Raw genomic sequence first — 24,086 nt, 5'->3', positions numbered from 1 at the left:
CAGAGAAGTTATGATCGTAATAACTTGCTGAGAGAAGCACAAGTACTTCGAAAACCAACTGTAGTACTCGAAAATTTAGCCTTTTCACCGAGTAAGACGCCATGGCACTCACGCACGCATTTTCTGTGATCAGTACTTCAATAGGCTCTTTGCCTATCTTTGCCTCTGTGCGGAGCAGCCCATCTTTAAGCATGTCTTAGATCAAGATTTGCGACGTTCCGTGTTCTATATACCTGCGCGCCTCCCGCCACCTTTAAACCAAGTCTCGCGATGATCGAACTCAAAGGTAAGGCTATCTTAAAGATAACGCTACCGAAAAGAGTTTCCAAAATGTTTTTGAGAACTTGTCAATGTTTGGGTGCGTTCTTGCGGAAAATTTTTAAAGCAAAATAAACTCGTTTATTCTTGATAGAAATGAAGATGTATTTACACTTCTGACACTCAGCAACCACATGCTTATGTATATCCTCGTTCACTATCGTCATGAATGAAATCAACAGTTCCCTCAAATAAAAACATCTCAGTGCCTGGGATTTTGACCGCGGTTAAACCTTCTCGCTCAATTGCCACGCTTTCGATCGCCAACTGCAAGGTAAAAGGAAAAGTTAAGTCTGCATACGAGCCAAGTGGCTCGTCAGGCCGGCGCTTATCTCCGGTTTCTGTAGCATGAAGCGACTAGGGGTATTTCTACTCCGCCTTATACGGGATGCTAGTCCATTGCAGGGTTACCCTCAGCATTAAGTTCGTCGGTACCCATTTATACACCTGGGTGGAGAGAGGCACTGTGAGAGTCAAGTGTCTTGCCCGAGAAAACAATACAATATCCCCAGGGCTCGAACCGGGACCGCTCGATCCGGAGACGAGCGAACTAACCAGGACGCCACCACGCCTCCAGATAGACAACTACACAGGATTGTCTATTTTGCTGGGAAGTCATGTGATGAAGTTGGACGATCTTAATTGTTCTGAAAAAAAGAATTTGTTTCGCACCGTCACTGGGTAAGAGTATGCGTCGATCCGAGTCAGGGAAATGTTGCGACACGGTAATCGAGTTATTCAAAATGTCACTGAGCTGTTTTGCACTATCGGTTTAAAATTCAAATTTTGCTATTGACAAACATTTCTCGAGAAGAACTGCTTAGCCCCAAAAGATCTTGACAGGAATTTTACTTCTTTATTTCTTTACCTTCAACATTCTTGCCTTCAACATTTTTGCCCCTAGCATTGAGCTTCAGAATGGCCGTAGAGCGGTTGGCCTCTTCCAGACGTTCAGTTGGTTGGGGCGCAGCGCGAAAATCAGCGCGCGAAAAAAAAAAGCGCTTTTTTCATTTTTTCGCGCGCTGTTTTCCGCGCTGCGCTCCAACTAACTGAACGCCTGGAAGAGGCTATAGAGCGGTCGACACGTCGTTCATTTTTATCCGTTATTTTTTTTTACCGTGAAACGGTTTCAAAATACGCATTTTAATCACAACTTTCATATTATTTATCAATCGACCGAGATTTCTCTAGTCTTAAACATACAATTGGGGCAGCGATCTTATTTTAAAAAAGTACAATCCGTGACAATAAATAAATAAGTAAAATGATAACTTTATTTAACTGCTAAAGGACATTTACTACTTCAAATCTTTTTTGTGGAAACTTTAAAGAGCTATAATAGTTTCTGTAACAAAATTCTCGATCGTGACTTGTTCTCCCCGCGCTTATTTGTCACACCATCGGCGTGCGATTATGTGGGTGTCCAATTACAGGTATCCAATTTGAACTTTTTGTCATTGGATATGTTTAATTGGATACCCACGTGATTCGCTCGTCAATAGACATTTGTAATTCCAAAATTTCTTATAGATACGATTAATTAGTAACTGGACCTCGCGTCCTACAATTCAGGGAGCAATCGTGCTCGTAATTTCAAATCGTCCGATTTTGAAATAACTCGCGCGATTACTCTCTGAATTGTACTCTACTCGGTCCAATTGCTATTACTAATTGCTGCTTGATATATTGACGCATGTGAAATTATTCCTACCGCCCTGATACTGTAACGAAAACTTTGACGACGATTAAAATAATTCATTAAGCGACCAAAAAGAAAAGGAGGAGGGAACATTAATTAAGAAAACTTTATCCTTCAAATATGACATTTTGAATTTGCTATGTCCGTAACCAACGTGTTTTCACTTCTCCAAAGTCGTCTCTAGTTCCTTCCATTGTTCATCTGGTAACTCTGCGGGGACAAATTCACAAAAAATGACTCTTAAACAGCTAGTGCCAAGTCAAAATCTGGCTTTGAAGCCTAGTGATCTTTAGCATGCTACCCTTCCATTCTCTCCCGGCTTAAAAACCCCGGAAAGGAACAAAAAGGATGAACTCATGAACCTGTCATGAGGCAATCACGAATGAGGAGGGGAGGGACAGAGGGAACCAGTACACATGATGGTCGAATAATATTAGTACTAAAGACCCATGAAACTTCCCCTTTTAAACAGCACCTCCCCCTCCCCCTCCCCCTCCCCCTCCCCTCCCCCTCCCCCTCCCCCTCCCCCTCCCCTCCCCCTCCCCCTCCCCCTCCCCTCCCCCTCCCCCTCCCCCTCCCCACCGCCGTGTCATTGGAGCAAGGAAGGACTTATCTTCACTCTGGATTCAATAAATGAAACTCTTCACTGACTCAACAGAGGAAGCGTCAAATTAATACTAATGTAGTTTATCGGAGTTTCATGGCGACATCAATCCTAAAAAGAAACATATAGGGTGAATAAGACTAGGGTAGATAGAGTTCAAGTTCATACCACTTAGCACTTTAAAGACAATTCCATATCCATGAATGTCTTCCTTTGTGAAAGATGACATATCAAGCTTGGGAGAATTCTTGGAGAAAGGAAAGGCGATGCTTTTTAGAAACTTGCAGTCTTCAGCAGTCAATAACTCATCAAGAAACAGCTCCTTTTGGTTTGTGGTCAATACCCGTTCAAACTGTTGAAAGAGATGACTTTGCTTTAAACATGTGTGGCTTGATGAATGATTTTAAAATTTGCATTACAAAACAAGCATTCCACAATCTTTTAAGATCTTCTAACTTCACTTTCCCATTGTAGATACTTGTTCACTCGCGCTTTACGTCGTTCTAAAGTCCTTTCCGCAAGCAGCACCTCTTTCTTAATGATGTCCAGTTTAACAATATCTTCGGCTGTCAAAGAATCTAGTCAACAAGATAGTAACACTTAGACCACTAACAGTGCCTAGATGTCTTCATTAAAAGCACTGAACATTTGCAAGAGAGGACACTTGTGTCCAGGACTGAACGCAAGCATTGCTTAATTAGTACCTCGCATGCATTTGGCAGGTTTATTTGACATTTTCATATTACTTCATATTTGACAAAACTGTGTGTGTTTTGGTGACTTTTTATCATTGAGGACACTTTGTGATGCCTATCATAAGGAATTTGAATCTCATTAGCGTTCAGTAATGGACTGGACATATCTGGGAGAGGATGAAGAATTAGGAAGATAATCCCCCATATGGACCCCATTCCCAAGGCAATCCGCCTCGAGTTATTTTCACTCATGGCACCCTTTTCTTTCACGAAAAATGTTATCAACTGCGATGTCCCCAATTAGCTTCTGTAAGCTAAATACCTACCCTGACACTTAAATAAAGTTATTATTATTATTATTATAGTGTAAATGTTTTTGTGGAGGATGAAAATACCGGTAAGACGCTCGGGTTGTCCACGTGGGTAGTTGTTTTTTACAGGATTGCCTATTTCTAGACCATCCTGGAATTTCTTAACTTGGATGGGATCTAATTACCCTTCACGCTCTCTTCCCATTAGCAACGAGTTCGACAAAGAAACGTGAGAGAAAGAACAAAGAAATAGGACTTACAACCTAACAACATTGTTATATAAAATTATATCTAGTTGTTTTTGGTGGTATCATGTTCGAGTTCAGCAACGTAAGAAGCCACTAAGAAGGTTATGAATCCTGGTTGTGACGAGTTTCAGCCGACTGCGTCTTGTTCAGGTTTTATATGTAAAAAGCAAACCCTTAGATGAAAAACAAACTGATTGTCTCACAGCAGCAGGGACGCTCTGGCTTAGCCTACGTCCGAACATATCCACAAAAACTTGACCATGAGGTTTAGGAAAATTGCTCTATAAATGATCCTCGATTTCATATCGTTTTAAATAGAAAGAAACACGAAAGAGCTGTACATCCTCAGAAGAAGACATAGCTCTTTCAACCACGTTTCTATGGCAATTATACATCTGTTACTCTGACCTGACAAATCGCCATCTTCATCCGTAGATATCTCTACTGGTAGTGAGTCGCCATACTCAGCATCTTGCATTTTGGTTGCGTGGTCCAACTCCGCTGTAACAGTCTTACCCACGTACTCTCCTTTGCAGATTTTCAGTCGATTGACTTCTTTATTGTAACCAACGCGGCAGCACTTGAAGAGAAATGGCGCCCGTACAGTTCTTGATGCCACTTCTGGGGGAATGTACGTCCCCTTGAAATGCGCTTTCAGATGTGGTATAAGAATTTGGACAAACGGCGACATCTCCACCTAAAATGCAAGCGAGTGAAAAGGGCTTGTGACATTGATGATCACATTTTTGCGGGGCCACATGGTATCGAAATATATCGGTCATGGCAAGGCTACCGGCAAGCAAAAGTGGATGTTGGGTTAGAAAGTCAATCCCCCATAAAGGCCCCGTTCACCGTGTAGTCTCCTGCGGATAATGCGTTGCGATAATGCTTCGTGGAAGATGCAAATACGGCCAAAGAGCATTCAAAGATATTATTTGGACAAAAACTCGAATTCAGTTGGCAAATCACACTCTCATTTCTAAAATGAAGAGGCAAACACAATTTAAAGAAGGTATGAGATCTTATATTCGAAACAAGTGGAGCAAAATTTGCTGTCGGCTGCAATATTACACTTCGTCACACAATATATATGTTATACAAAATTGATACCTGACGCATTTTTTTCCCTATGAGTACAAATTTGTCGCTGTAAATCACAGATGTTGCAAGAAGTAGCTTTTGATCTTCAAAATCCTTCATTTTGTTGGCATCCAGGTCAGCATTAGCCAGTACAGCGCGGAGATCTGGGTCTGAAATGTAGTTCTGACTTAAATTGCCAAGCTGCAGGACTCCCTGCTCATCACTTGATTTGAACGTTCCCTCGGTCACATGTCCTCCTATCTCTACTCGGAGCTCATGAGAACTGGGTTTAAGAAAAACAAGAACTGGGCGTTAGTTGACAAATTACGTAATATATCAAACACGAAAGACTGTGTTTGACTGCATTTCCAAACACCGAGAAGAGGGCTGAAAATATGATGCGCAAGCGTTTTTGACGAACTTGCAACGTGTTTGGAAATGTAGTCGAACATTTTCTTGAGTGTTCGATGAGTTCTCAAGCGAAACTAAAACTAAGGAGGAAACGGAGAAATAAAATCGTAAAAATCTATGCTAATTAAGATCAGAAATGCAAACACCATCACGGTCTTGATTTCCTTTGTTTAAACACAAGGAACTATTGATGAGTTTGAGAAGTTCTGTAAACAACCCTTCTACTTCCTCAGCTACAGGATGCAATCTTTACATTCCAGTTAGTTCTATTTGGAAGTCACCCCCCATAATATGTAGTTGTGGTCTGTTTGGAGCATTTTTTTAGCACTTAAAGCAGGGAAATTATGGCTCGACGCAGTTGGCAAGGCCATTATTTTGTTAGTTTTACCCGTAAATTATTATGCAGCACGTACGGAGAAAAATACTACCAGAAGGACGCAATGGAAATCGGCAAATTTCTAAAATATTGAGCGCAGATTGAAAGTCGCTCTCGTTGAGTGAATGCAGTCTCTCTGTAAAGTTATTTTTTCAACTATGGCATATTACACTAAAATAGCTAGAGCTTACTCCAGTTCAAATGGCTAATTATGTACATGTGATACACATGTATTTTCCTTTACTTTTCTCACTGACGTTGAGATAAAAGACAAACATTTTTTATTGCTCAAATAGTAGCGTCGAAAGCTCAGAACCAGTCCTCCAAGGGATGTATAACTTTGATTCGGATAAGTAATGAAACATGGATCTTGTTTAACGGCTTACACAAGATTTGCCCAAGAAGATGGTTCTAATTTCAAAATTACAAGGCTTAGCTTAATACATACCTGGAGCCCATGCCAACTTTTTGTGTCTTTAAGAACTCTTCTTTTGTGATTTTAGATTTAACAGATTCAAGGAATGCTTCCTGCGCTCCGCTGTCTACGTATCTCTCAAGTCCTGCAAGAATTACCATTTCCAACTTTGCAAAAGGACGCTTCCATATCGACCGACGTTGTTTGACTACCAGTGCCAAAGGCTTGACATTCTCTGTTTCGCCGTGGAGGACTGGTAAGTACTTGTCGCTAAAATTCTCTTGGGCAAACCTTCGAAGTGAGTCTGCAATCATCTGAAACCAAAATGGGGAGAAAATCTTGAATCGAAATTCTCTATTTACAAGCGTCTTTTTACAACCGTCGAATAGTGCAAAGCCACCCCATCAAGTGAGAGTTACATTTGTGTAAATCAGTTCCTTTATAGAATATAGAGCTTTGGAAGTAAAACCAAAATACAAAAGTATTCTGCCTAGCTTGTGACAGAGACTTCGGAGTGCCTTCTTCGCTGTTTCTTAAAGCTACATACAGCTGTTTGCCAATGAAATGAATATACCACAAAAGCGCAGTCCCCCTTCAAATTCGAAACAAACATTAATACTGAATGAAATGATGAATTCGTGGATATTGAAGGCGGGAAAAGCTAACACAGATTAAGACGAAACCCCAAAGGAAATCAAGCAATTTCAGTTTTTTGTGGAGAAAAACCTTGTACCAGAATAATTGTGAGTATAGTTCTGTCCTTTTTGAATTTTCTAAAAGCTAAATAAAGATAAAAATAGTTACCTGAAATGACACCAAAAACAATTACCCATGGTAACTCGAGAAACTAAATTTCAAAGTTTAGAGAAATTTTGCAAGCAGGTACAATTTCATCATCAGCTTCATTTCACCAGTATTTTCAATTGTTTCACATAAACTTCAAAATTTGTTTTCGACATTTGGTGTTGTTAGAAATGATTTCTTTTGAGAAGATATTTAAAACAGTCGCTTTTCGCAAGGAAGTTTGCAACACGATTTAAATAATCTTGGTGCAAAGTGTCCCGAGTGACTTCTTATTCGATCTTTTGGTGGATTCCTTCTGAATTTACAAAATCCAGTATTTCACAGAAGGAGTGGTGTGTCGAGATTAAGATTAATCTAGTCGAGCACTGAGCCTAGTTATTGTCAAAATTTGGCAGATATTCATAGACAAGATAAGTAACCCTCACAAAACATTTTTCTCTACATCTAGATGACAAATGAACATTGATAATTTTCTTCGATTTAAAAAAGGCTGCCAACTTTCAAACCTTGGCTGGCGAACTAGTGGATCATATATCGAAACGAAAAAAGCTAGGTAGTTTGGAAAACTTACCGTAAACTCGAGGTCAGTTAGCTTCTTTGGTTAATTCTCGTGACCAAACGAATATAAAGTGCCATAAGCTTACTCGCAATAGAAGCTGACTGAAAACGGAAAAACATGAAAACTGAAATCGTGCTGACGCCCATAGATATCAACGAAAAAGAGATATGACGTCTTCCGGTATATCATTCCAATACCAGAACTACTAGTTCAAACTAAAATAGAATTCTTAACTATTATACAAAAAGACACAAAACTGAGAGCATTCAAAGAACGAAAGTCTGGTGAAGTAATAAACAATTTTCTTCATCTTTAGGTTTTGACAAAAATAGAATGTTTTCTTTGGAAAAGTGTTATATGTAATTCTAGCTTACGATCTTTCGGTTTAAATAGATTTATTTAGTTTGTCAAGGGATTCTGGAAGACGTTAATTTTAAAACGATGCTCAGAAATCTTTTCATCTTTGTCAGTTTTGTAGCAAAAATTCCACTCTTACTTTTGACTCAAACCTTTTGGACTTTCCTTCAATGAAAGCCATCTAGTTATACCAGCTTCGATTTTCCGCCGCCAACATAGCCCTCGTGCACGGTCCCCGTTTCAAATAAAAAAAGATGATTTTTTTCTATTTGTTCTTTGACCTCGCACGGGAGAAGGGAAAATAGTTTTAACGATTGATTTGATTGATTTTGATTTATAAACCTTTGTTCTTACGACGGCCCAGTCAGGTTTGGGAATACTATCTCTGGCTGCGATTGTTTAATGACTTTGTTCACATTCCAGTTTAGCAGTACGAACAATACCACCATAACGATGCTGGAGTGGATATTTTTACATCGTTTCATCGATATAGAAAACGCTTTTGATCAGGTGTTTTGGTTTTGACAGAAACTGAAACACAGGAAGGAGTGCTCGTAATAATTGTGACGGAGAATCACAAATCGCTCTCTCTCATGACGTGAATATTTATTTCGCGATGTTGTGGGATCTGACATTCAAATTAAACTCCACCTTATTCAAGAAAATCGGTTACCGTTAACTTTTTGAGTTGTGTAGTTTTAACTAAGTTAATACTTGGCTTCTTATTGTGAATCAAGTGAGGGGAAAGGTGCAGTGATAGATTGCTTAGTGTTTTAGAAGTACCTCTTACAGAAATGAAGTGAAAACAAAACTTTTCTAAAATTCTTCATTTCTCTATAAAATATCCCAAGCTAATCCACCATAAATCTTGGAGTCAACCCCATCTAGTCGTTAATTTAGAGTGCATGCTGATGGGACAGCGAGGTCACCATAAATAAGACAGAGAATCAATTAATAAACAAAGTTTATTTCCATTATGGTACAATGTTTATTTTAACACTGTTGCTAATATATCTGTATGATACCAACAAAAAAGGTAATTCAAAAATTTTATATTTGCGAGTATCCTTTAGGTTGAAATGTCTTCTACGTCTCCCACTGATACTTTTTAAAGGTCAATAGTTGTTTAAGAGTTAGGCGGTAACTGGGTATATGGATATAGGTATATAGGTGACAAACACGCTTTTCAAACTCATTAAGAACCACTACCTGTAGATATGGTGAATCCGACGAAAAAACCGAAAATTCCAATTTTCTTTTATTTCCTCAAGAAGAACATATTAGTGGATTATTTTTGCTCGGTCGTGCAAAAATGGCACAATTTTTTGCAATGCGCTTCATAGTTTTTCTTTTAGCGGGTTTAATTTTCACGGGCCATTCCTTCTTTCTCTACTACTGCCCTGTTAAAATGCTCGATGTTGCATTAAATCCCCCTCCCTTCTTGGTCGATCGATAGGCGTTTTTTTTCGAACTTTTCCGAGATTTCACAAAATTGAAACGTTAAAACATGTTTCTTAAAATAATTCTCCAAAAAGGTCTTTTTGACGAAATAGTGGAGAATTCGAATTTTCAGCCCTGTCGCCGGATTTTCCATATTTACAGCCAGTGGCTTTTAATATTTCATCAATTTTAAATATTTACCATGACGATATTTTAGATAACTGATCTAAAATTATGTTTAGTTTGCCAAAAAAATACTCTAAGAGAAATAGCTAGGTAAGGTCATCATAATTCCAAGAGGAAACTCATAAAACCACGTCCACAGGGCCATCATTCAGGGCATGCGCAATCCATAGTCCTCTCCAGTTCAATCCACTTTTCGTCAGACAAAGCTGTTGAGTAAAAAAATTTGCAACCATGAATATATGGGAGATTCCTCTTTTCTTTAATTCTAAAAGAAACAAAACACATAGTTATAGCTTCGTTTTCCTTTAATCTCCACGAGGCGTGCGATTAGGGCTTGCACTGACATTATTTTGTGATTTTTGTCAGTGGTATAAAAAGGTTCGAGTCCGTTCCAATTTAGAGGGTAGAAGAGAAGTCAGATGAATCATCAGTGCTTGAAGTATCGATACTCCCTAACGATTAGGAGCTAATCCATCGTAGATACATTTGCCAGTACCCATTTATGTTCCTAGGTAGTTAGGGGCGATGTACGTGAGAGTCAAGCGTCTTTAGCTACCCGAAAACACAAAACAATGATTCAGTTAAGGATCGACTAAAAAAAGTACAGTGGTATCACGATGTTTGGGAGCTCGAAGGGAAGCGGAAGTTGCTTTAAAAAAATTGGGTAGATGGACAAATCAGGACCAAATTACAGTGTTCGACAAAGTGGAGGGAAACGACACTGTATATGTATTCGTTTAATAACTGAATCTTGTATTCTTACTATCAAGTGCATTGAACACGATTCCATAACTCTGAACGTCTTCCTTTGAGAGAGAAGTCAGATCCAACATGGTGGAATCCTGGGCGCAAGGAAGGTAGACTTGTCTTAGAAAATCACAATCTTCTTCTATTAACGGTTCGTCAAGCGTCAACTTGTGTTGGTCTGTGCTCAGTGACCGTTCAAACTGTTGAAAAGAGTTATCTGTATAAGCAGTGAGGGATTACTAGTTCAATAAGAAGATAGTTATTTGAAACCATAAAAATTCGGTCAACAGAAGCTTTCTTATCATACTCAAGCTGAGTCTAGGAAGATAACTCAACATCTCTTTTTGGAATTATCTCTTTCAGCTAAACTTAGAGTTTGAAGCCTCAGCAAGCTTTCTCTAGAACGTCCTCAACAATATGAAGAGCAAGCAACAAGACATAGGGAATGGCTTGTTTGCCCGCAGAAGGAAATAGACAGACAGACAGAACAAATCAAAAGCTTCTAAAGCTTACTTGCTTTTTTACTCACCCAATGTAGATACTTGCTGATTCGAGCTTTGCGTTGTGCCCTGTCCATTCCAGGTAGCAGTAGTTCTTTCTCTATAGCTCGCAGTTTTATCACATCTTCCACTGCATACTCTGATTATAGAGAAAAGGAAAAACTACCTTGGCTGGAAACATTATGTACAAAACTCTGACACAAATGCTCTTAGATTGACTGTTATCAGTCAGCATGTGGTAGTCATTGTTTTGGTACTGAGTAACATCATTAAATGCCAGCTTGATGTAATTCACATCAATTTGTTGCTGTTGTACTAAAACATTGAAGCTGTGTATTGACTGGAGAAATAATGAAATCAATTCAACTGCCAAATGCTTCAAACAGGGAATTCATAAGTCAAGGCATTGTTTAATGATGCACTGCACGCTTCTTCTCTTAAAACTAGAAGAAGGCATTTACAGGAAACAAATAAAAAGGCATATTAATTTTGGAAATGGCATTTCTTCTCTGGTAGCGCTAAATTTAATGACTAAATGATGATGACTGGCAGATGACGCGTCATTGAAGTCAAGTCCGTTTAATTATACATATGCTAATCTCACCTTGGGAATCAATCTCGTCCAAATTGCAGTTTACAATGGTGTCATAATACTCGCCACCTTCCACGTTGGGTGTGGATTCTGCGTTTCTACTGTGATACACAGTTTTACCGATATATTCTCCTTTGGGAATCTCCAGTCGATTGGTTTTTTTGTTGTAGTCAACACGGCACCATTTGAAGAGCAGTGGTCCTTTAATATTCCTCGCCGCCACCCCTGGGGGAGTTTGTGTCGTCTTAAAACCTGCGCTCCCGTACACAATGTTGGCAGACCACGGCAAAGGCCCTACGATTGCCTTACCTTCCCGCTGCAAATCAAGTGGACAATATGCTGAGGTTAGGGAACGATCATCATTCATCGATAGTGATAGACACCGTAGTATTCAGCAGGTTCCCCACCTCTTAATTCAGTGGTGAAAGCTTTTAATGATGGACCCTTCCCCAATCCTTGACGCAAACACATATGCCAGTGTTGATATACAGACATTATGCCTCTTTTAGACTCTCCTAGCAGTCACAAGTGCTCACGAACGATTCAGCTTCTGCAGAAGGCAGCGTTGAAAGACAAATATACTTCTTATAGCTCTTAACTCAAATACGTTTTTCAATTAGAGGAGAACGTGCCATGAGTCAAAACACACTGACTCCCTAGGGAAACAACAACTTTAATCTTCGACTCGATCGCACGTGATCAGGTTGAGCACCTTGAAACCGCGGTAAATTTCTGTGCCAGTGTGCGAATAATTTTTTTCACAGTTTTGAGTTGGGAGGTATAACAATACACTTATTGACTGGCCCTGCGGGAAACAGTGAGTTTTGTTTCCCCTCGACCTTCAATGTTCCCTGAGGTGGACATTGACGGCCTCGACTCAGCCTTGGGGCTGAGTCATTTTATAAAGGTATATAACTTGAAGTTTCATTGAAGTCTTGCTTATTTGGCAGTAACCAAACGGTCTAAGAAAAGACAGAAAAAAAACAACCTGCTGCTAATATGAAGTGGGAAACGAAAGGTCCTTAGTCCAGAGGACCATACCCAAAAAACCCTACGAAATATGACCCTTTTGCATTATGGGGCTTAAAGTTTTGAAATGTAGATCTTAAACATTTCAAGTCAGTGCCTTTAAGTACATTATACTCGACTATTGACCTTGTTAGATAATCCCAAATTAAGAAACGAAGACAGAACATCCATATCTTTGTCAAAAAAAGTGATCAATAATCAGTCTCATTCTATGCCTTTGTAGAGTAAATACCTCTTGTTTTCTCCCTCCTGTCAACTCAAACTTTTCGCTGTAAATCACAGATGTAATGAGTAGCAGTTGATCTTCATTATAAGGCTCCATTTTCTTGACATCCAGGGCTGTGTTAGCTAACAATCCGCGGATATCTGGATCTGTTATGTATTTCTGGATTAATTTGCCGAGCCCAAGGTCACCCAGGTCTTCATGCAGCTTGAGGGTTACTTCCATTGCTCCCGAGATATCTACACCAAACTGGTGAGAACTAGGTTTAAGAAAACAAGACTTGGGCTTAATCTGATAGATCACTATTCAACGATATACCTAAGCTTCCCTAAGTTCCCCTAGAAACCTGCCATCTTTTCCGACGTCTATTTTTACTTTTATTGCTCGTTAGTTAACAGTTACCGTGGTAGTAGCGCATATTTCTTTGCAGTGCATCAATGCATCAAAAAGTGCAAGGATGCTTAAGAGCAGCCCTGAAGAGTTCAAAGATGATTCATAAAATTTAAGTTACAACTTAGATGCATACCTTTCTCCAAGGGAAAGTTTCGGTTCCATGGTCAGCCCTTCTTCAGCAATCATTTTATTGAGCGCCTTACAAAATTTTTCCTCTCCTTCGCCCTCCACGTATTTCTCTAACCCCTCAAGGATTATCAATTCATTTTTGCCAAAAGGTCGCTTAAACATGGATCGGTGCCGTTTGACAATAAGTGCTAAAGGTCTTATTCTCTTAGTTTCACCATGGAGGCATGCGCAATATTTTTGGCTAAAATTCTCTTCTGCAAACTTTAGAAGTGACTTTTCGAGCATCTGAAGAAGAAACAGGGAAAACATAGAAATTAAAAATTAATTCAATATAAACTCTCTTTATCTTAACAAAAGCAGAAATAATTATCGAACAACTACCGCCAGTTGATCCCATTTAGGCTGAAAAACAGCGCTATTTAAAATAACAACTGAGATCTGAGATCCGATGGGCCGTAACGATATCTGAGAAATTGCTAACTGTTAACTGAGATTTCAGCACACCCACTTGAGACGCTTTGAATATGTATATTTCTGTACATTAGTATTTTTGCCGCCTCCATTTTGTCGGCTCTAGTATAATTAATGCTGCAATTTTACGCTGTGGAAACTATTTTTGGGTAGCTCTTAGCTATCTCTGAATTGCTTGTTTAATGGTTCCCTGTCATAAAAATAACTAACCTAGCTAGCAAATCAGAAAGTAAAATAAGAGAATAGCGAAGAAAGCCATGTAGCTAGGTAATCATACCGTAAAATCGACGAGCAACTGAGCTGTATGCAATCCAGCAAATGAAAAAACTGTGATCACACTGAGTGTCCGATGTACTTCCTACGAGACAACACGAAGAATCGTTATTTGAGTCAAACCTCAGTGCCAGAGGAATTGAATGGAATCTTCATTTATCGAAACAAGAAAATTCGACGTTACTAACCGACGCAGCAAAAAATCTGTCCAGCTTAAGGAACTCCGATCTGTAGACGAATAAATGCAAACAGTTGATCTTGCATCGAAACTAAAATGCTTTCATAAACTGCCTTAGCCAAACGAGGCACATGAGTGATTACGTCACGTGACGTCTTTCATTTTCTTTGCAATACATTGAGTCATGAAGACTAATTACCATGTGGGACGACTCAGATCAGCGGTTTTTGCTATTACTACATGCAATCGACAAGTAAAACAACATGCAGGGATGTAAGACATGGTAATCAGATTCAATCTATTGCAAATACATCTTGCCCTAGTGTGGCTGATTGCTCCATTAATGGATCAGTAAAAACTACACTCGGTGCATATACCTTAAGTTTTGCTTCTGAACGCAAGAGATGTTGTAAATAAATTGCACCGTGATTCTTCATGCGATGTTTGTATGTATAATTTCGTCAGTGGAGTGAACTTTGGCTGGAATTTTTTTGCAGGATTTTATTGTTGCGGATAGCGAAACAAACGTAAAAATCCCAAAATGCGGAACCCGCAAAAAATTTCTTGTCACGTGATATCAGCACCAGAACATTTGCCAGCCGACAGAAATAATTTTAGCGACAATTTTGTGGCTAAAAAATAAGCTATCTCAATTTTTTTACAAAACTAACGAAACGAAACTAATCGAATTTTTGAAACCAAAAGATAGATATTTTTCCTTTGTCATATTCTATCTTAGGCTAAAAAATCAGAAATGAAAACAGTGCGGATGAAAGTTTGCAAAGTTGACTCAGTTCTATCGTCTTTATTTTTGTAAAGAAATATCAGAAAAGACAAGTCGAGTAACGAAAGGACATCGTTATCTCCCCCTGCATTTCCTTGGAAAATCGCTGCTGTATTGCAAAGAATTATCTATAAAGAGTCTATATTATAATTAGTGATATTGAAATATATGTGAATGACATATGATATAAACATTGCAGTGTAAGTGAATATTTGACTATGGTTTCTTGGGTAAACAATGCTTTGCTTTGATTTATGCCATGTCCATTTATCGTTTTTAAACATTTTTATGAAAGTATGGGTGTCACCAACCGAACGATCAGTCAGAATTCAGTCAACTGCTGGTTTTCACTGCAGAGTACAAGTATTGCAGCTTTGTAATTTCTGATAAGTATGTCGAGTAGAAAGTGTCGCGCTGGCAAAATACAGATCACGTAATTTGAAATTAAGAAATTGAGAGACATATTTTTTGACAGAACTGATCGATAAAGGAATTGTTTTTTTGTTTTTTTTTGTCCCTTGGCTTTTCTTTTCTCGCCACAAAATCGAAAATTAGAAAAACAATCCAAAACACAAAGGGCTTAGACACTCATAATGTACCTTTATTTACTACGCATTGTTTTGTGATAATATTGGCCTCGACTTCAACTTTGGGACACCGATTAGGGTACATCGCCTGAGAGCTCTCCTTTGTTATAGGATATCGTCAAGGGCGCAATTTACCCTCCCCTCTCTCTTAACACCGTTTACCTACACAATTTCACACAAGAGCGAATATACGGTAACTGTATTTTGATCATACATTGAATTAAGGCCCAGTTCCGGTTCCTAGCAGCTCAGGGGTTTTTTTTTGCAGAAAATGTTCAAGTATAAATGATGAACCAAAAATTATTCTCCCTATTAGGCCCTTTGCAGCTAGGCCACCACGTAACCTACTTTTCATAGCTGAGCTCCGGCGGTGCGAAGGGCCTCCAAGTGAGCTTTAGACTTTAGAAAGAGAACCAAATGCATGCATAGAGACCCATGCGACTCATTTTCTATGGTCAATATGGCTAGCGGTATGGATCGCGGGCGCATGCGCCCAACGACGACTAAAATGACGTCGCGCAACATGGCGGCCTTACTCCAGCTAATACCAAGTCTTGGTTTACAGCGTATATCTTTGATATTGGACATCCATGTTATGGTCAATTGAATTGACACCTGTCGAAACAGGGTCTCCGCTGACCAGTATCACGTTACCATATCGTGGGTTTAGGTTTAGAGCTCATCGAGGTTACGTGCTTTTTTGAAGGTGATCCGTAAAGTAACAAAGTAACACAACTCAAATCAAACTTCTCGCTTATCCTGGTTTAGCTTAATCGGGTTTTGAACAGGAGCTCCGCTTTTACGCTTGGCTAAGTCTACATAATAAAATTACGGGCTATAACATAAAAAAAACCAGAAATGAAAAAAAGCATGTCGAAAATATCAAAATGGCCAAGTTTGAAGCCCCCTGCTTTAAAGAATGAGATTTTACGTATTTTTTTTTTATAAAATTAAGAAGATTTGTACAGAAAAAGTTGTTGGAGGCCAAGACGTTGCTCTCCAGCGACATTTTCGAATTCCATAGATATATATCTTCTAAATTTTCCGAAAATTCCAACTGTCGTATAAACTTACTCTTTAATGCCAGGGGCCTCAAACTTGCCCATTTTACTATTTTCGATATGCTTTTTCCACTTCTGGCATTTTTAATGTTCTAGCCCATAATATAACAAAGTTTTAGATGCAAAGAGCTTATTCGACTTTCTGTGGCTTAAAACTTCCAAACGTTTGATACCAGAAAGGTAAAGGTTTATGAAACCTTAGAGGAATAAGACTTCATGAGCTCACGTGATCAAGATGGATGTTAGCGGATGTTTTCTCCTGAGGAGTGAAAGAATTTGGCTGCGAGATTGCATCATCAGCCATTATAAAATGGCTCGCTCAATATCTGTCAAAGAGTTTCCATTTTCATCCTCATTAGAAACTGAAGATCAGTTTATCCTTTAAGCCAGAGGAAAGTTGATCATACCTAAATCTCAACCAGTTCGACGTTTTATTTAACTTTCAATGCTGGTTCACAAACAGAAGCATTGAAAAAGACTGCCCAGAAGAGGAATTGCGGCTAGCTATGTATCTAACGGTTTTCATGGTTATACTCGAGAGATTATGTTCCTCTTGTTACACTACATTACTATTCTATTAATCATTAATTTCGTCCAAATTTTCTTCAGCTCACACGAGCGTCCAAACAGTTTTGCCGATGTACTGGCTTTTGGGGATTTCCAGTCGATTAGTTTCTTTATTGAAATCAACACGGCAGCACCTGAAGAGAATTGGTGCGGGTACGCTCCTCGAGTTCAGAGGAATAAGCGTTTCTTTTCCGGTCGCTAAGTCAAGAAAATATAAATATTACACAACGGCAAGACTTGAAGTAATTAGTTTCTTCCATGTCATACCCTCTTTCTGACTGTGTTATACCAGGTTTCCTTGCGATGAACTTTCGCATTTGGCAGCAGAAGTCTTAAAATAAAAATGCTCTTTTTTACTTAGATTTCACGATATAAAACTCAGATAGAGGTTAATTTTTTTTATGCATTTGTCCTCTTGATGTTAAACTTGCTATGGATCCAGTTCTACCACAAAAGCAAAACTTTTAATATCATACTTCACAAAACCATAATGAAAAAAATAACGTTCACCTACTTAAAATCAAACAAACAGTGGCAGAAAGAAAAGAATAGAATATGACAACATCATGCCTTTATAAAGTAAATACCTCTTGCTTTCTCCCTACTGTCAGCTCAAACTTTTCGCTGTAAATGACGGGCGTAATGAGTAGCAGTTTGTCTAAATCATATTGCTCCATTTTCTTGACATCCAGGACCGTGTCAGCTAGCAATATCTGTTATGTATTTGTGGCTTGATTTGCCGAGCTGAAGGTCTCCCAAGTCTTCATGCAGCTTGACTGTTACTTCCATTACTTCTGAGATATCAAAACCAAACTGGCAAGAACTAAGTTTAGGAAAACAAGAGTAGGGCATGATCTCAGGCATCACAATTTATTGATCTCCCCTCTCTCTCCAAGCTAACCTTGTTGTCAGTTTTCTTTTCATAGTTGTTTTTCGCTACTTAGGTAACATGTGGTAGTAGCGAATTTCTCTTCTGTGGACAGAGGCTTATCCACGGTTTCGAAAAGGCAAGTTGGCCCGGCACGAGATGCTAGATCATCCGAAGTTCCCCCTTCCCCTCCACTCACCGGTCCGCCTCCCCCCCCCCCCTCCCCCATTAACCACTGTGACCGTCATATCTCTCTTTCCCTCTATTTCTCTCTTCTGAGCATTTTCGTAAGGTCGTCCTTACAATCTCACCGCTAGTCATTTAGAAATCTTGAGTGTGAAAAGGCACTGTTTAATATTGAGTCCATACCTTGCTACTTGGGAAAATTTTTTGGTTTTGGTTCCATGACCAGCCCTTCTTCAGTAATCTTTTTGTTGAGCGCCTTACAAAATTCTTCCTCTCCTTCGCCCTCCACGTATTTCTCTAACCCCTCAAGGATTATCAGATCGCTTTTGCCAAAAGGTCGCTTCCATATCGGTCGAACAACGTGTAGCAAGACACAGATGGCAGAAATGAAATTAAGAAATTGAGAGGCACAGTTTTTTAAAATAACTGATCAATAGAGGAGTGGGTTGTCTTAGTTCCTTGGGTTTTCCCATCTAGTCGTTAATTTAGAGTGCTGATGGGACAGCGAGGTCACCATAAATAAGACAGAGAATTAATTAATAAACAAAGTTTACTTCCATTATGGTACAATGTTTACTTTAACACTGTTTCTAAGATATCTGTATGATAATAACAAAAAAGGTAATTCAAAAATTTTATATTGGCGAGTATCCTTTAGGTTTAAATGTCTTCTACGTCTCCCACTGATACTTTTTAAAGGTCACTAGTTGTTTAGGAGTTAGGCGGTAACTGGGTATATGAATATAGGTATATAGGTGACAAACATACGCTTTTCAAACTCATTAAGAACCACTGCCTGTAGATATGGCGAATCCGGCGAAAGAACCAAAAATTCCAATTTTCATTTATTTCGTCAAAAAGAACATTTTGGTGGATTATTTTTGCTCAGTCGTCTAAAAATGACATAATTTTTCATAATGCCCATCATAGTTTTTCTTCTAGTGGGTTTAATTTTCACCGGCCGCTCCTTCTTTCTCTACTACTGTCCTGTTAAAATGCTCAATGTTGCATTAATTCCACCTCCCTTCTTGGTTGATTGACAGGCTTTTTTTCCGAACTTTCCGAGATTTCACAAAATTGAAACATTAAGCCATATTTCTCCAGAAAGAACAAAAACATAATTCTCCAAAAAGGTCTTTTTGACGAAATAAAGGAGAATTCGAATTTTCAGTCCTGTCGCCGGATTCCAGTTTTAAATATTTACCATGACGATGTTTTAGATAACTGATCTAAAATTATATTAAGTTTGCCACAACAATGCTTTAAGAGCAATAGCTAGGTAAGGTCATTATAACTCCAGGAGCAAACTTATAAAACCACGTCCACAGGGCCATCATTCAGGGCATGCGCAATCCATATTCCTCTCCAGTTCAGTCCACTTCTCGTCAGACAAAGCTGTTGAGTAACAAAATTTGCAACCATGAATATCTTGGAGATTCCTCTTTCCTCTTATTCAAAAAGAAACGAAACACATAGTTTTCACATAGTTAATCTCCACGAGGCGTACGACTAGGGCTTGCAATGACATTGCTTTGTGATGTTTAGGGGGTAGGAGAGAAGTCAGATGAATCATCAGTGCTTGAAGTATCGATACTCTCCAAAGATTAAGAGCTAATCCATCGTAGCACATTTAACAGTACCCATTTATGTTCCTAGGGGGTTAAGGGCGCTGTATGTGAGAGTCAAGCGTCTTTAGCTACCCGAAAACACAAAACAATGATTCAGTTAAGGATCGACTAAAAAAAGTACAGTGGTATCACGATTTTTGGAAGCTCGAAGGGAAGCGGAAGTTGCTTTAAAAAAATTGGGTAGATGGACAAATCAGGAGCAAAATTACAGAGTTCGACAAAGTGGAGGGAAACGACACTGTAGACGGATTAGTTTAATAAATGAATCTTGTATTCTTACTATCAAGTGCATTGAACACGATTCCATAACTCTGAACGTCTTCCTTTGAGAGAGAAGTCAGATCCAACATGGTGGAATCCTCGGCGCAAGGAAGGTAGACTTGTCTTAGAAAATCACAATCTTCTTCTATTAACGGTTCGTCAAGCGTCAACTTGTGTTGGTCTGTGCTCAGTGACCGTTCAAACTGTTGAAAAGAGTTATCTGTATAAGCTGTGAGGGATTACTAGTTGAATAACAAGATAGTTATTTGAAACCATAAAAATTCGGTCAACAGAAGCTTTCTTATCATACTCAAGCTGAGTCTAGGAAGATAACTCAACATCTCTTTTTGGAACTTTCTCTTTCAGCTAAACATAGAGTTTGAAGCTTCAGCAAGGTTTCTCTGGAACTTCTTCAACAATATGAAGAGCAAGCAACAAGACTTAGGGAATGGCTTGTTTGCCAGCAGAAGAAAATAAACAGATAGACAGAAATTAACCAACCAAAGCTTTTAAAGTTAATTACTTGTTTTTTTCACTCACCCAGTGTAGATACTTGCTGATTCGAGCTTTGCGTTGTGCCCTGTCCGTTCCAGGTAGCAGTAGTTCTTTCTCTATAGCTCGCAGTTTTATCGCATCTTCCACTGCATACTCTAATTATAGAGATAAAGAAAAACTACCTTGGCTGGAAACATTATGTACAAACTCTTACATAAAAACTCTTAGATTGACCATTATCAGCGTCAGCATGTGTTAGTTATTGTTTTGTTACTGAGTAACATCATTAAATGCCTGCTCGATATAATTCACGTCAATTTTTTGCTGTTGTACTAAAACATTGAAGCTGTGTATTGACTGGAGAAATAATGAAATCGATTCAATTGCCAAATGCTTCAAACAGGGAATGCATAAGTCAAGGCATTGTTTAGTGATGCACTGCACGCGACTTTTTCTTAAAACTAGAAGAAGGCATTTGCAGGAGACAAATAAAAGGCATATTAATTTTGGAAATGGTGTTTCTTCTCTGGTAGCGCTAAATTTAATGACTAAATAATGATGACTGGCAGATGACACGTCATTGAAGTCAAGTCCGTTTAATTATACATATGCTAATCTCACCTTGGGAATCAATCTCGTCCAAATTGCAGTGTACAATGACGTCATAATACTCGCCACCTTCCACGTTGGGTGTGGATTCTGCGTTTCTACGGTGACACACAGTTTTACCGATATATTCTCCTTTGGGAATCTCCAGTCGATTGGTTTTTTTGTTGTAGTCAACACGGCACCATTTGAAGAGCAGTGGTCCTTTAATATTCCTCTCCGCCCCCTCTGGGGGAGTTTTTGTCGTCTTAAAACCTGCGCTCCCGTACACAATGCTGGCGGACCACGGCAAAGGCCCTACGACTGCGTTACCTTCCCGCTGCAAATCAAGTGGACAATATGCTGAGGTTAGGGAACGATCATCATTTATCGATACTGATAGACATCGTAGTATTCAGCAGGTTTCCCATCTCTTAATTCAGTGGTGAAAGCTTTTAATGATGGACCCTTCCCCAATCCTTGACGCAAAAACATATGTCAGTGTTGATATACAATACATTATGCCTCTTTTAGACTCTCCTAGCAGTCACAAGTGCTCACGAACGATTCAGCTTTTCCAGAAGGTAGCGTTGAAAGACAAATATACTTGTTATACTTCTTAACTCAAATACGTTTTTCATTTGGAGAAGAACGTTTCATGAGTCAAAACACACTGACTCCCTAGGGAAACAACAACTTTAATCTTCGACTCGATCGCACGAGATCAGGTTGAACACCTTGAAACCGCGGTAAATTTCTGTGCCAGTGTGGGACAGGCGAATAATTTTTTTCACAATTTTGAGTTGGGAGGTATAACAATACACTTATTGACTGGCCCTGCGGGAAACAGTGAGTTTTGTTTCCCCTCGACCTTCAATGTTCCCTGAGGTGGACATTGACGGCCTCGACTCAGCCTTGGGGCTGAGTCATTTTATAAAGGTATATAACTTGAAGTTTCATTGAAGTCTTGCTTATTTGGCAGTAAACAAACGGTCTAGGAAAAGACAGAAAAAAACAACCTGCTGCTAATATGAAGTGGGAAACGAAAGGTCCTTAGTCCAGAGGACCATACCCAAAAACCCTACGAAATATGACCCTTTTGCATTATGGGGCTTAAAGTTTTGAAATGTAGATCTTAAACATTTCAAGTCAGTGCCTTTAAGTACATTATACTCGACTATTGACCTTGTTAGATAGTCCCAAATTAAGAAAAGAAGACAGAACATCCAGATCTTTGTCAAAAAAAGTGATCAATAATCAGTCTCATTCTATGCCTTTGTAGAGTAAATACCTCTCGTTTTCTCCCTCCTGTCAGCTCAAACTTTTCGCTGTAAATCACAGATGTAATGAGTAGCAGTTGATCTTCATCATAAGGCTCCATTTTCTTGACATCCAGGGCTGTGTTAGCTAACAATCCGCGGATATCTGGATCTGTTATATATTTCTGGCTTAATTTGCCGAGCCCAAGGTCACCCAGGTCTTCATGCAACTTGACTGTTACTTCCATTACTCCCGAGATATCTACACCAAACTGGTGAGAACTCGGTTTAAGAAAACAAGACTTGGGTTTAATCTGATAGATCACTATTCAACGATATACCTAAGCTTCCCTAAGTTCCCCTAGAAACCTGCCATCTTTTTCTGACGTCTAGTTTTACTTTTATTGCTCGTTAGTTAACAGTTACCGTGGTAGTAGCGCATATTTCTCTGCACTGCATCAATGCATCAAAAAGTGCAAGGATCCTTAAGGGCAGCCCTGAAGAGTTCAAAGATGATTCATAAAATTTAAGTTATATCTTAGATGCATACCTTTTTCCAAGGGAAAGTTTCGGTTCCATGACCTGCTCTTCTTCAGTAATCATTTTATTGAGCGCCTTACAAAATTTTTCCTCTCCTTCGCCCTCCACGTATTTCTCTAACCCCTCAAGGATTATCAATTCATTTTTGCCAAAAGGTCGCTTAAACATGGATCGGTGCCGTTTGACAATAAGTGCTAAAGATCTTAATCTCTTAGTTTCACCATGGAGGCATGCGCAATATTTTTGGCTAAAATTCTCTTCTGCAAACTTTAGAAGTGACTTTTCGAGCATCTGAAGAAGAAACAGGGAAAACATAGAAATTAAAAATTAATTCAATATAAACTCGGCTATCTTTAAACTGGGGAACGGGAATGGGGAACGGGAATGGGGAACGGGGAACGGGGAATCTTTAAAAGCGGGAATCTTTAAACGGGGAATCTTTAAAAGCGGGAATCTTTAAAATGGAGAATCTTTAAAAGCGGGAATCTTTAAAACGGGGAATCTTTAAAAGCGGGAATCTTTAAAATGCGGAACCTTTAAAATGAGGAATCTTTAAAAGCGGGAATCTTTAAAATGGGGAATCTTTAAAAGCGGGAATCTTTAAAACGGGGAATCTTTAAAGGCGGGAATCTTTAAAACGGGGAATCTTTAAAAGCGGGAATCTTTAAAATGGGGAGTCTTTAAAAGCGGGAATCTTTAAAATGGGGAATCTTTAAAAGCAGGAATCTTGAAAACGGGGACTCTTTAAAAGCGGGAATCTTTAAAACGGGGAATCTTTAAAACGGGGAATCTTTAAAAGCGGGAATCTTCAAAACGGAGAATCTTTAAAAGCGGGAATCTTTAAAACGGGGAATCTTTAAAAGCGGGAATCTTTAAAATGGAGAATCTTTAAAAGTGGGAATCTTTAAAATGGGGAATCTTTAAAAGCGGGAATCTTTAAAATGGGGAGTCTTTAAAAGCGGGAATCTTTAAAACGGGGAATCTTTAAAAGCGGGAATCTTTAAAATGAGGAATCTTTAAAAGCGGGAATCTTTAAAATGAGGAATCTTTAAAAGCGGGAATCTTGAAAACGGGGAATCTTTAAAAGCAGGAATCTTTAAAACGGGGAATCTTTAAAAGCGGGAATCTTCAAAACGGAGAATCTTTAAAAGCGGGAATCTTTAAAAGCGGGAGTCTTTAAAATGGGGAATCTTTAAAAGTGGGAATCTTTAAAATGGAGAATCTTTA

General features: G+C 39.0%; 2 protein-coding genes across 2 annotated transcripts; both read right to left on the bottom strand.

The window, feature by feature from the left end:
• Window positions 1–1,535: 1,535 nt before the first annotated feature.
• On the bottom strand, window positions 1,536–7,654 carry LOC145479541 (uncharacterized). The gene is made up of 7 exons (XM_081457932.1): window positions 7,533–7,654; window positions 6,191–6,471; window positions 4,986–5,238; window positions 4,284–4,572; window positions 3,078–3,199; window positions 2,790–2,973; window positions 1,536–2,227 (listed from the first exon to the last, which is right to left on the bottom strand). Exons 2-7 carry the CDS (start codon window positions 6,469–6,471, stop codon window positions 2,178–2,180), a joined length of 1,179 nt encoding a protein of 392 aa, XP_081314058.1. The 5' UTR covers window positions 7,533–7,654; the 3' UTR covers window positions 1,536–2,177.
• Window positions 7,655–7,866: 212 nt separating this feature from the next.
• LOC145480133 (uncharacterized) lies at window positions 7,867–22,567 on the bottom strand. The gene is made up of 13 exons (XM_081458590.1): window positions 22,352–22,567; window positions 21,097–21,400; window positions 20,521–20,630; window positions 20,000–20,183; window positions 18,669–18,690; window positions 14,049–14,088; window positions 13,865–13,945; window positions 13,121–13,401; window positions 12,604–12,853; window positions 11,355–11,658; window positions 10,780–10,889; window positions 10,267–10,450; window positions 7,867–9,709 (listed from the first exon to the last, which is right to left on the bottom strand). The coding sequence occupies exons 1-13, from the start codon at window positions 22,565–22,567 to the stop codon at window positions 9,648–9,650; spliced, it is 2,148 nt and encodes a 715-aa protein (XP_081314716.1). The 3' UTR covers window positions 7,867–9,647.
• Window positions 22,568–24,086: the final 1,519 nt, after the last annotated feature.

The sequence above is a fragment of the Orbicella franksi genome, chromosome 2, assembly GCF_964199315.1.
Source record: "Orbicella franksi chromosome 2, jaOrbFran1.1, whole genome shotgun sequence".
Classification (NCBI taxonomy): Eukaryota; Metazoa; Cnidaria; class Anthozoa; order Scleractinia; family Merulinidae; genus Orbicella; species Orbicella franksi.
Note: the sequence above shows the minus strand (reverse complement) of the source record. Positions and strands in the feature narration are given on the sequence as shown.